At 38.4% G+C, this 12645-nt stretch overlaps 1 protein-coding gene across 2 annotated transcripts in view; it reads left to right on the top strand.

The window, feature by feature from the left end:
- Positions 1 to 3010: 3010 nt before the first annotated feature.
- The window catches only part of rad50 (RAD50 homolog, double strand break repair protein), a 30524-nt gene continuing 20889 nt past the window's right edge, over positions 3011 to 12645 (top strand). The window contains exons 1-15 of one of the 2 annotated variants that reach the window (XM_005727796.1): positions 3011 to 3257; positions 3786 to 3923; positions 4097 to 4180; positions 4605 to 4756; positions 4889 to 5074; positions 5159 to 5363; positions 6442 to 6570; positions 7240 to 7405; positions 7650 to 7708; positions 7873 to 8007; positions 8464 to 8670; positions 10086 to 10268; positions 10546 to 10703; positions 10819 to 10994; positions 11845 to 12082. In XM_005727796.1, the coding sequence (XP_005727853.1) occupies positions 3795 to 3923; positions 4097 to 4180; positions 4605 to 4756; positions 4889 to 5074; positions 5159 to 5363; positions 6442 to 6570; positions 7240 to 7405; positions 7650 to 7708; positions 7873 to 8007; positions 8464 to 8670; positions 10086 to 10268; positions 10546 to 10703; positions 10819 to 10994; positions 11845 to 12082 (2207 nt within the window). In that variant the 5' untranslated portion in view covers positions 3011 to 3257; positions 3786 to 3794. Of the gene's footprint in view, positions 3258 to 3614; positions 3633 to 3785; positions 3924 to 4096; positions 4181 to 4604; positions 4757 to 4888; positions 5075 to 5158; positions 5364 to 6441; positions 6571 to 7239; positions 7406 to 7649; positions 7709 to 7872; positions 8008 to 8463; positions 8671 to 10085; positions 10269 to 10545; positions 10704 to 10818; positions 10995 to 11844; positions 12083 to 12645 lie in introns of those variants that run through there. The other variant, XM_005727797.2, reaches the window with a different exon arrangement.

Raw genomic sequence — 12645 nt, 5'->3', positions numbered from 1 at the left:
AGATAGATAGATAGATAGATAGATAGATAGATAGATAGATAGATAGATAGATAGATAGATAGATAGATAGATAGATAGATAGATCTCCAGTGGTTCAGTGCAAGGCACAAGGTCATGGCATTTTATGTCAGGACAGGATGAAGATAGAAAGAAGGCCAGGAGCTGGACAGATTGAGGCACAATGAGTCAGTCTGATAACACAGACGGGCTGAATCAGTGGGTTGAAAGCAGAAGGCAGTTCGCGGAAGTAAGTGTGTGTCTGTGTGTGTGTGTCTGCTGCAGTTTTTCAGAGGGGAGGGAAATGAGAGGACATCAGAGAGATGATGTTCTTGGGTTTTAGGGGTTAGCTGCAGGTGGGGAACACCAGTCCTGCAGGTCCCTGCGGATGTCTTCAAACTGTTCTTCAACCCCAAACACTTGCTGAAAATAACTCCTCTCCCTTTCTTCCAATTAGATTCCTTCTCTCCCTCTTTTTCTGAAGCCATCTGTTTTCTGTCCAGTTTTACTTCCAGACTACAATTTGGAAAAATTTGTCTTTTAGCTTTTACATTACATTACAGCTGATTTTAATTTGTGATGTTAAATGTAGAAATGTTAGCATGTTAGAAATAAACACCATCGGCATCCTAACTGATCAAACTGGCTGGGATACTAGTGACCAACCTCCTCACTGCAAATTTATCTTACGTTTGTCTTATGTTTTATCTTGTCACAGGAATACTGAAAGAAATGGTTGCCAAGCTGTGACGAGGGGAGAAGGAGAAGAGAGAACCTTGGGCAGCACTTAAATTTCCGCAACTTAACACTGCCCTCCTGTGGTATATCTAGTGAAGAAGAACAGATCGAGCTTAGTCACAGGGAATAGTAAGTATTTCGGTCCAGGATTTTTCAATAATATAATATAATTTTATTATATTTTTTTCTAAAAATTTATATATTGTTATTGATTACATGCAAAAACTTGTTTTAATTAACATTTTTAACACTATGTACTACAAAGCGACAACCAACAAATTAAGTAGCTACTTACATCATATTTTAAGGCATGTTTACTTAAACATGTTGCTGAATATACAAGCACAGGATAATCAGTTATAACCACAAAATTATAAATATCACATCTAAGCTTTTTTTAAATTTTTTTGTTTGTTTTTTTTAAATTATTTTTAAGAGTGAACATTGTTCCATCCTTTGATAACATCACCACAATGGGGCCAGGAGAAACGCTGCTCGCAACATATTGTGACAAAACGTATACATTCACATGACTGGAGCTACTCATTCTGAATCTGAGGGCGACGTGTGGGAATGGGGTTATAGCTGCAGAAAAGTTTCCATGCAGGTGTAAAATGTTTTCAACATTCAAACAGATACTAGATGGTAGATAACACAAACACTGAAAGTGGCACAGAAAAGGCTGGCATTTTGTCATTTTGTCATTTTGTTTAAATAATTGGGGTCAACCATCCAAAAGCAACAGACTGTGCACAAGAGAGGTGAAGAAGAGAGTGCAGGGTGGGGTGTGTGGAGATTAGTGTCAGGGGTGATTTCTGACAGAAGGACAACAGCAAGAGTGAAAGGAATGTTTTACAAGATAGCAGTGAGGCCTGCTGTGATATATGGTTTGAAGATGGTAACACCTACAAAAAAAAAAGAAGGCAGAGCTGCTAATATGCTAAGATTTTTAATGGGAGTGACCAAAATGGACATGAGTAGATCAGAGGGAAAGCTCAGGTTGAGCTGTTTGTAGACAAAGTTAGAGAGGCAAGGCTGAGATGGTCTGGACATGTGCACTGGAGTGAAAGCAGATGTAATGGAAAACATGTAGCAGCCAGGTTTATGGATGTAAATGTGAAGGAGGGTTAGTTTGAAAGTGGAGGATGCTAAAGAAAAGGTGAGATGGAGGCAGATGGTCTGCTGTGGCGATCCCTAAAGCGAGCAGCTGAAAGAAGAAGAGAAAGTTATGTCCTGTGTGGAGAAAGGATGAACTCATTCAGTGTATAGCAATGTTTTTATATTCCGAGTAATCAAATAAAACTAGTTAACTGAAAACAAACACGGTTTGGAAAAGTAACTAAAACTACACTGCACAGATATAAAACAAACGTTTAAAAAAGTGTTTTCAGCCTTGTTCTAGGTCGTGGATATCAAACTCATTTTACATGATGGGCCACATGCAGCCCATTTTAATCTTAAGATGACCAGAAAAGTGAAACTTTCCTTTCTGTCACTGTATAGAAATTTCATTGCATCTTAGAGATATCTTAGTTAAAGAAAAGCAAGTGCAACTGCTACAGCAGCTTGTTTTTCTACACAATGAAGAAATGCTGACGTACAAAATGAAAGAAATCTGTCAGCAAAAAGCTTAAATTAAGAAATAAATATGTACAATTACATTTTTATTTTTACTGTGGACACATTGAAAAAAAGTCTATATTTATATAGTGAAAACAATTTATTTTCTGTAATGTAATTTTTGATCTATTACTTAATTACTTTAGTGTAGTATGGCTGTGGGAGAGGCCTATCAGCATGAAAAGGTGTAAGACCTACAGTTAAAAGTCACATTTTCCAAAGCACTCCAGCGGGCAGGATTGGAGTCTTTGTTTTGGCCGATTCTGGCCCTTGGGCCTTATGTTTGACACCTCTGTTCCAGATATTACATCCGTTCCAGATATTAGAATCGAACAAATACCCCCATGTTGTGATAAAACGAGTAAAAAAAGTTATTACTTAAATGATAATTAAAAACTACAAAAAATACAATGAAATTAAACATTTGCACAATAAAAAAATAACTGCAAAAGGGAAACTACTTTAAAAAGGGTGAAACGTTTGCAAAAGAAACAAACATATTCTAACTAATGAAACTTATAACTAACTTTAAGAACTTTCGTCCATACTGTAACTTGCAGAATAAAACACAAACACGGGCTACAGATGGACAGATCTATGGCGTAAGCTTGCCGCTCTATGTTCATATTCTATATTGACGTTCCTCCTCCCGGAAGTCAGCCTCTGCCTGTCTCACGCTGCCTCCTTCCCAAGCAGCGCGAAAACTGTAGTTACACGTCCGAGTTGCACGGGGGTAAAAATTGTCTGTTGTGAGTTGAATTCACGTCGTATCTGTGGCTGTACACTACTGTTGTGAGCGAAATTAAACCCTGTGTCACGCTGCTGTGGGTCAGTGTGGCGCTAACTGCTAAAAACACTGGGACGTAGCATGAAAGCTAGCCTCCTGAGTTAACCAACACTTAGTAAGTACTTTGTTCTGCCAGCTTTCCAGATATACCCAATATACTGAACGTCGGGTACATGTTACTAAGATAGCTAGTTTATTTAAATGTATCCTAAAAGAATATTTATTTCAGTTTATTGAACGCCGAAGCACCTTTGAAATAATTAATCACCGCTAACTCTGTAGTTAAGCTTTATTATAGTCTGTTGTTGAAGAAATTAATTAGCATAACAGGTAAAGATTCCAGTTTTCAGCTCAGGTCTTTTTAAGTCATCAAATATTATAGCGGAAGGTTTGTTTTGCTGAAAGACTTGTCAGTGTAGATTAGTGGTTACGCAGCACAAACTGATAACAGTTGAAAACAACAAACGCTGCAGCGAGCACATCATCTGATGTTAGTTATTCTTTTGATAAGACCTGTTTGTTAATGTGGCTACTGCCAATAAGAAACCAATAATCTGTCACTCCTGCTATATTTCGTTGACTCACAGGGAAGAGAATCCCTGTGTGTCTTATTTTCATCACCTCTCCTTCTTTTCTCTTTCAGAAAGCAAAAATGTCAAAGATCGACAAGATGAGCATCCTGGGGGTGAGGAGCTTTGGGATTGAGGATAAAGACAAACAAGTGATCTCTTTCTTCACTCCTCTGACTGTTCTGGTCGGACCCAATGGAGCGGGGAAAACAGTACGAAAGCATTTCTGACAAAAGCAATACTTGACTTATTGAAACATGACAGCGAACACAAGGGTCGACATAGCACTTTTTGTATTTTCCAAAGGCTTACAGGAAGTTGAAGAATAATATTCCAGAATGATAAATGCTGCTGTCATGTATTCATTTCTTTTTGATGCTTTCAGACTATTATTGAATGCTTAAAGTATGCAACATCTGGAGAACTTCCCCCTGGATCTAAAGGAGGTGCATTTGTTCATGATCCAAAGGTTTGTTTGTGTTGAACTAAAAGTACATTTCTCTATTTCTGACTGCAGTGCTACACTTAAGACTCATAATGTGTGGCATGCATCTGAAATTACTTTTTGCAACAGATTTGTTTGTGTATTTGTAATATTTTTATATGTTTTAAATGCAAATTTAATACTAGAAAACATAAGACAGGGATGAAGTGTGTGAAAAAGCCTGATTTAAGTCACTTGTGAAAATGACAATAAAACTCCTAACTGCTTGGTGCTAAATATCTTTATCAGGTTTAGTTTGTCTTCATACCTTAAGAATTGTTATGATTTCTCAAATTTAGCATTTTCTGAACATGTTAAAATTCAGTCTTAGCCTTTACATCTTCTTCAGGTCCTTGTCGGATGATTTTTTCACCTTTATTCACGTATAGCGATGTTCATATGATTCCAGGATGCCCATGAGACGGATGTGCGTGCTCAAATTCGCCTCTTATTCTCAGATGTCAATGGAGAGAAAGTGACCATCCAACGCTCTATGTCATGCACTCAGAAGGCAAAAAGCTACACCTTCAAAAGCTTAGAGCAGGTCATTACCAGATGGAAGTAAGCCAAAATCTTATGTTTCTTATGTAAAGTTTTGTTTAAACTTAAAAAAAAAAAGAGAAATATTTGTGGATTGTATACTAAGGTTTCCTGACCTTTTTCTTATGCGACTGTCTATTATAATTCATCCAGAGATGGTGAGAAAGTCAGCTTGTCTTCTAAGTGTGGTGAGCTGGACCGGGAGATGATTTCTGCATTGGGTGTGTCGAAGCCTGTCCTAAATCATGTCATCTTCTGCCACCAAGAAGAGTCTAACTGGCCCCTTAGTGAGGGAAAAGCACTCAAAGACAAATTTGACTCCATTTTTGCTGCAACCAAGTAAATGGACGACACAAGTGTTGCATTACCCAGTTTTAGCCTAAAAGGAATTTCTGTTAATGTCAATTTCTCTCTCCTGATCAGGTATATCAAAGCTCTAGAGACAATGCGTCAGCTGCGACTCAAACAGAGTCAGACAGTCAAAGAGTGTCAGGTGGAGCTGCGCTACCTGAAGCAGAACAAGGAGAAGGCCCAGCAAATTCGAGAAACTGTGGACACCAAGGAAGCCCAACTGATGGCCTCAAAAGCCAGCGTCCAGCAGATAGAGAACCAGATTGAGCCGCTTGAGGTGGGCTGGTGTATGTGTGTTTTGTGTATTTATTTATTTGTTGGCTGCATATCCATGAGGCCAAGCTTCCATCCCATCACATTCCAAAGGTGCTCTGTTGGGTTGAGATTTGATGACGGTGGAGGCCATTTGACTGCACTGAACTCATTGCCATGTTCAGTAAGCCAGTTTGAGAAGATCTGAGCTTTGTGACAGTGTGTGTTATCCTGCCGGAAGCAGCCATCAGAAGATGGGCACGCTGTGGTTATAAAAGGATGGATATGATCAGCACTCAGAGAGGCGGTGGTGTTTAAACGATGCTCAATTGTTACAATGGAGTCCAAAATGTGCCAAGAAAATCTTGGCGAGTGGTTATTTAAGTTATTGTTGTCTGGAAGCAATCCAGTCATTCTCCTCTGTCCGCTTACATCAAAAGGCATTTTAAGCCAGAGAACTGCCGATCTCTGGATATTTTCTCTTTTTCAGACCATCATCATCACCTTTCTTCCCCATTCTGAAGCTCAGTTTAAATTTCACCAGGCTGTTTTGACTGTGTCTGCAATGAATGTGTCTAAGTCTAAATGCATTGCTGCCATGCGATTTGCTGGTTACATACTTGTGCCACTGAGCAGTGCAAGAGGTTTACCTAATGAAGTGTATGTATACATGCATACATATTTTGGTGCAAGCAGATTTCAAGCCTTGCAAGTATTTCTTCTTGAGTGGAAGAAGTTGAGGAACACGGATAAATTATTTGGGTGTGCTATGATTAAAAGTTTTTGTTTTTTTTTTTAAATCCTGTGTCAAAGCATATGGGTGCAATGAGCACCTTGGAAGGGGATAAAATATATAAAATAACTTAAATATCTTATTCTTATTAAATCAACTGACCAAATATATTTTTTATATTTCACTGCAAATACATCCCTGTAGGAGTCTGTTACAAGTTTATTGTATTTCACTGCAAATGAACAACCAGTAATGCTTTAAGTAACTTCATTCACTGAATCAGCTGAATAAAGCTTATAGCACAATAATATTTAAGGTATAATGGTAATCGTCCTGTTTTCTCTTTTTTTTTGTAATATTTCTTTTTCAGAATCGACTGATGGATATTGACCTTAAACTCGGGAAAGTGATGAAGCTAGATAATGAGATCAAGGCTTTAGACAGCAGGAAGAAACAGATGGAGGAGGACAATAAGGAGCTGGAGGAAACAATGGAGCAGGTAATTTGATAATATACGTAGTATATATATTTTTTTATTTTATTTTGTGATGAAAAACCTAAAGCAGAAGAACAATTAGAAATGACAACTTTTCGTAAAGGAGGAATGCCGGGATGAAAAAGACTGAAAAATTAGGTATGAGATAAATAATAAAATGCATGATCAAAGTTAATGAGGTTGTATTATTAATGTTTTTCCCCCCTATAATAGGCTTAATTATATTTATGTATTCATGTAAATATGCCAGACTTGGCCACACAGGCTAATTTTCTTCTTCAGGAAAAGCTTAGCAGTTGCCTCATTGTACTCTAGAGTCCACTTTGTGTCATTATCTTCAGTGAGGAACTAATAAAAATTAAAAAAAAAAAAGCTACAGAGGGTGAATGAGATTGTTTAACTTAACAATGAGCCAGTTAACCTTTGGCTAGCATGACTACTCTATCTTTTCACTTCTGTTTGTTGGGTGATGGGATCTATTCCTATAGTTAACAGTATCAGGACTTTGAACTATATGGAACCAGAGCAATTGGGGCAGATTTATGACTGAAAGACCAAATTTATTACCACTATATACTGTTTTATTTTAAAGCATTTATAAAAGCAGGTCCAAATGTCTATATTAATTGCACTCGGTGAGCCACTCTGAAACCAGTTTACTGTGTGTGGCAGGTGTTTCAGGGTTCAGATGAGGAGCTGCAGGACATTTACCAGAACCACCAGGGGACAGTGAGGGAGAAGGAGCGAAGGCTGACCGAGTGCCAGAAGGAGCTGGAGAGAGCTGGCAGAGAGTGTCAGAGACTCAACAGAATCAAAGCTGAACTTCTGGGTGAACAAGGTACCCACAGCTGTACACCTGGTGCTACCAGGGTAGCTAAACATCTGTATCTGAATGTGAAAGCACACGCACGATTGAATATATTCCAGCATTCTGGCAGAATATCACACTCAATGCTAAATAAATGATTAAGCTGAAAATATTCGTATTATTAAGGCTATTTTTTTCAGCATAAACTTTATTTTTCTTTAGTACAAGACTAGCTTCTTACACCTATTTTGCTTTTGTTTTTCCTTCTTCCCAGGTCGTCTACAGTCGGAAGCTGACCACCATACACAAAACATCAGGAAACGTGACACTCAGGTAATGGGGGCACAGTCGCAGTTGTTGTAATGGAGGCTTTAAATGAATATAATCGAGTGACAGAGACTAGGAAAATTTCATCACAGCAGTGTCAAGCGAATGTTAGGTTGTTCCTTGAACAAATCACACATGTTGGTATATTTTTCCTCCCCTTTCCCACACAGGTTCGCTCTCTGTCAACCTACCTGGAGATGGAGGGCTATGACCGACCACCCTTCACTGCTCTTCAGCTTGAGAGCTTTCATCGTCACGTAACGCAGAGACTGGAGCAGGAAAAAGGGACACTTGGCCAAGTTATGGTAAGAAATTCTCAGTTGAAATAAAAAACCAAGAGTTTTCCTGAATTCATGTTATTTACAAACAGAGTTGAAAAACAAAATGGACAAGAATTCTTTTAAATATTTTCATTTTTTCATTTCTGGTTAATGCTGTTAAGCAGTGCTATTGTTTTCTCTCTGTCTGATCATCTGCACATAAATATATCTTTATTATTCACTAGTGTCTTAGAAGGTTTTTCCATAAAACATTCAGTAATATAGACAGAAACTGTTAAGACGATGTTGGCATTTCATGTGCAGTTTTCTCTTTTGTGAAAGATTTTAACTACTGAACACAAGAAGCCACTGAAAATTCCACTCTTACTATATTCACAGAAGTTTTTACATCACTCGTGAATTTTGGACTGTGCAATTAAAAATAAATATGCAGGTCATGTTCATGGTGCCTTATTCCTGCGTTTGCTTTTGTGTCATAAGGTCGATCTGCAGGAAAAGGAGCAGCAGAAGCAGCAGTCTATTGATGAAATGAGGGATAAGAAAACTGGCCTGGAGAGAACAGTGGAGCTGAAGAGAGACATGCAGGGAAAGAAGCAGCAAGAACTGAGGAGTGTCAGAGCAGAGCTGCAGAGGCTGGAGGGTTCGTCTACTCGACTGCAGGATCTGGAAAATGAATTGGCTAAAGTGGTGAGAGTATTTTGTTTTGCTGTGATTTTTAACAGGTGGTTGTTTTTTGGTTAATTTGCAGAATTCCATATTAAGGATTACACTTTGTTTGGGACACACAGAGCATGTGAACCTACACACAGTTATTCTGGAAAAAGATGTTGGTGCCCTCCCTACACATTCCCTCAAAAAATGTTTTTAATTTGTAGCATGTTTGACTCTTTATTCACACCAGACAAAGAAGTAGCAATGCTCAGGTTGTAACTTGATGTTTTGTCAGTAATGGTGATAACACTCGAATAGGGCAGTGCCTTTGTTTTCATACGCACATGGCGGAAAAAGCATTTCGGCGACGGAGAATGAGAAGGCCGAAAGCGGATCATTGAATGAAACGGATGAACCAGAACTGGTTTGTAAAAATGCTGCAACTTCAGTGGTGTGGAACTGGTTTGGCTTTCGTCCGTCAGATACACCACAAAGCGCTATTTTTGGTAGAGCATGCTAGCGGGCCGTCGTTATTACCGTGTTTTTTGGAAAATACGGCACACTTAAAATCAATCCTTTGATTTTTCTGAAAATTGACAGTGCCCCTTATTATCCCGTGTGCCTTATGTATGACTTCTGGTTGTGTTTACTGACCTCGAAACGATTTTATGTTATACATGGTGCTCGAAAATCTGTCAAATGTTTTAGTACAACTTTGCTAAGCTACGAACCCGCACCGCTTGATGGGTTGTCGGAGCATTACGGCTATCGTAGGCAGGAGCCTCGCGGAGTGATACGTACTGTGCTTCAACATAATATTACCGTATTGTGTGTGTGTGTGTGTATATACTTTTTTTAAGTTTTGTGGATATTCTACATGGTTATGCTGAGGATATGTCGGCCAATTTCCACTGGAAATGCCTTTTGGTTAAACTGTCAGTAAGGAATTTGCATTTGTACTGTTAAATATTTATATAACTTTAATGCACATAAAAAAACAGCTGCTTGTTTAAGTAAAAATATATTGATGTTTTGGGGTTTTTTTGCACTAATAAAATTGTGGAGTCGTAAAGTATTTTGTCTAGCGTCAATTATATCGTCAGTTATATCGTTATCGCAAATTTTCAAATGTATATAGTGATAAATATTTTTGGTCATATCGCCCTGCTCTACACTCGAATAACAGATAACAGAGAGGACACACAGAAAGGGAGTAAGACAGAGAGATATACATTTCCTGAGCTTTCTCGAAGAGATTGTTTGCATAATGTTCAGAAATTTTTTTGTCAAACAGTTGTGCATTATTCCTGCGATTTGTTATTATCATTTTTGTGAATGAAGTTTTAAAATTTCTGCCATAGAAAGTTTAACTGGAACTATACTGCTGACACACTGTGGTCTTTTGTTGTATAATTGATGCCATTTTTTTCAATGTTTGTTTTCCTGTTCAGGAGCGTGAGCTGCAGAGTGCAATCCAGAACTCCAACGTGGAAGAGCTGAAGGCTGAGGTTTCGGAGCTCCAGAGAGAAAAAGCTGAACTTGACCGCAAACAGAGACGGCTAGATCAAGAGATGGAGACGCTCAACACACACATGACTGCACGCACGGAGATGGACATGCTGAAAAAGAATAAGGTAATGTGTCATCTACAGTTAAAGAAAAAGAGTCAACGTTGATTACTGCAGCCTTTCTTAGAGTTGACCCCCTCGAAGGTGATGTTAAAAAAATGTTGCAGAAACTCATCCAACTGTACTGTAGTGGTAGTAAAACCAAGTAACCCTGCATGGTAATCTAACCTTCTTTCTAACCTCTAACCTCCCTTCTTTGTCGTTCCCTTTTATGCCAGCTGCCACATCATGTTTCCTTTCTCTGTAGACTCTCATTTCTCCGTTTGCTCTTTTAATCTTTTAGGGCGAAAGGGAGGAGCAGGTACGCAAGTTCAAGTCCCGTCACAGTGAGGATCTGGTGTCCTTACTGGGCCACTTTCCCAACAAGAGAGAGCTGGAGGACTGGATCTATTCCAAGTCCAAGGAAATTAACAGCACCAGGAACAGACTTGCAAAACTCAAGTTAGCAAAATGCATTTACGTTGAAGCACACACACGATGAAAGAAAATGCTTTTAAAAAGACGTTTTTCAGAGGGACTGATTGGTGTTGTATTGCTGTTTTTTCCTACATTTCAGTAAGGACTTGGCTTCAAGTGAGCAGAACAAAAGTCACATTTCTGCTGAGCTGCGTAAGAAGGAGCAGCAGTTAACCAGTGACGAAGAGAAGTTCTTCAATGTGTGTGGTAGTCAAGATCTAGACCAGGACCTGGGCAAACTGCAAGAAGATCTGGAGAAGATATCCAAACAAAGAGGTTAATGGCCTAAAAAAATTAACTAGAATTGGCACCTTGGAGTTGACAAGATCCTTAATTGCAGTGTGGACCTTAACTGTAAACTATAAAAATGCCTCTTTTTCACTAGTGCTCTGGCTGCAAAAAGTCCAGTTGTTATAGAACTTACTTTGTCATAATTACTTTCCCAATAAGTTGCTAGTTGTTATTCCTGTTTTATATAGTGGTGTTCATTGTAATAACCCAATGTAGTGTAAAAATGAGGATAAAGCAGAGTAGCTACTTATTGATTAGTCCTTGATCATCATGTCTTGTCTAAAAAAACTAAAAAAAAAAAACCCAAGATGGCCACAGCCAAAGTGCCAGACTTATTCTTTAAAACTTGGCAGATCAACAGGTGATGAACATGTCCATCATTAATATACATTTTATCTTTTATGTAGATAAGATGTTACAGAGGTTGATGAGGTTCATTCTAAAGAAATACAGAATCCTTTGTGTTGCTGGGTGGATTTAACAGGTTCAGTGTGTCGCTCTTTAAATGCATCTTCTGTGCGTTTGACTACATTATAAATTAATGTAACAACATCTTTCCATCTGCGCTATAATCTCGAGTGAATCAACTTTGTTAAAATTGGTTGACATATTCAAAAGCATCACACAATCAAGAAAAGTATTTCCTATTGAATATAACTATATATGTATTCTCTGGGTATGCAGTAAGTTAACCAAGGAAGTGATTACTTGACTTTAGTGTGTATGCCCATTTTAACTAAAAGCCTAATGTACAGTGTGGTTGGTTGGCGTCTTTTCTAGTAATAATTGGCAAATGATTAATAAATTTTCTCTTTCTGCACCTGTCCTGGTATAGCCATGCTAGCTGGAGCCACAGCAGTGTACACCCAATTCATCAGTCAGCTGACAGAGGACAGGGAGCCCTGCTGCCCAGTGTGCCAGCGGACGTTCCCCTCTGAGTCTGATCTGCAGGAGGTTATCAACGACATGCAGTCGAAGTTACGCCTGGTGCCGGACAAACTGAAAAATACAGAGCAGGACCTGAAGAGGAAGGAGAGGAAGAAAGATGAGATGATGGCTCTCAAACCTGTGAGGTACTGAACCAGAGGGGTCTCTGATCTGAGTTTGAGTGGGTTTTTTTTCTGCTTCTAAACTCAAGTAAAAACAAATGTCAGGTGATACCGTCAACAATATTAGAACTAGAAAAAAATTGAAAAAATAAAGAGTAATAAAAAATAGAAGACCAGAACTGTTGTTGTTTAGCATCATAGTAATTTAAAACTCTACCATAAAACAGTGCAAAGAACAAATCCCTGATGTCTTTTCTGTAGTCACCCAGTTGTAATAAGCAAAAGGCATTTAAGCAGCACTGCATATAGACTGATAAACACCAGTCTATAGGACTGTGTAGCATAAGGTTCCTATACTGAGTTTGATTTTTTAAATAAATAAATGACCATAAAAGTAAATATCTTTAATAGATTTTTCCAAAATTTACAGAGTTACCATTTTTCTTCCTAACAAGGAAATAAATTAGCCTGTGGACAGTCTCTTGTTCTCTTTCCTTTCCAGTAGATGGAGCTAGAGTGTCATAGTTCTAAATTCTGGACACACACACACACACACACACACACACACACACACACACACACACACA

This window comes from Pundamilia nyererei, unplaced genomic scaffold (genome assembly GCF_000239375.1).
Source record: "Pundamilia nyererei isolate P.nyererei 1_Seehausen unplaced genomic scaffold, PunNye1.0 scaffold00026, whole genome shotgun sequence".
NCBI classification, from domain to species: Eukaryota; Metazoa; Chordata; class Actinopteri; order Cichliformes; family Cichlidae; genus Pundamilia; species Pundamilia nyererei.
This window is presented reverse-complemented; position numbering and strand designations above follow the sequence as displayed.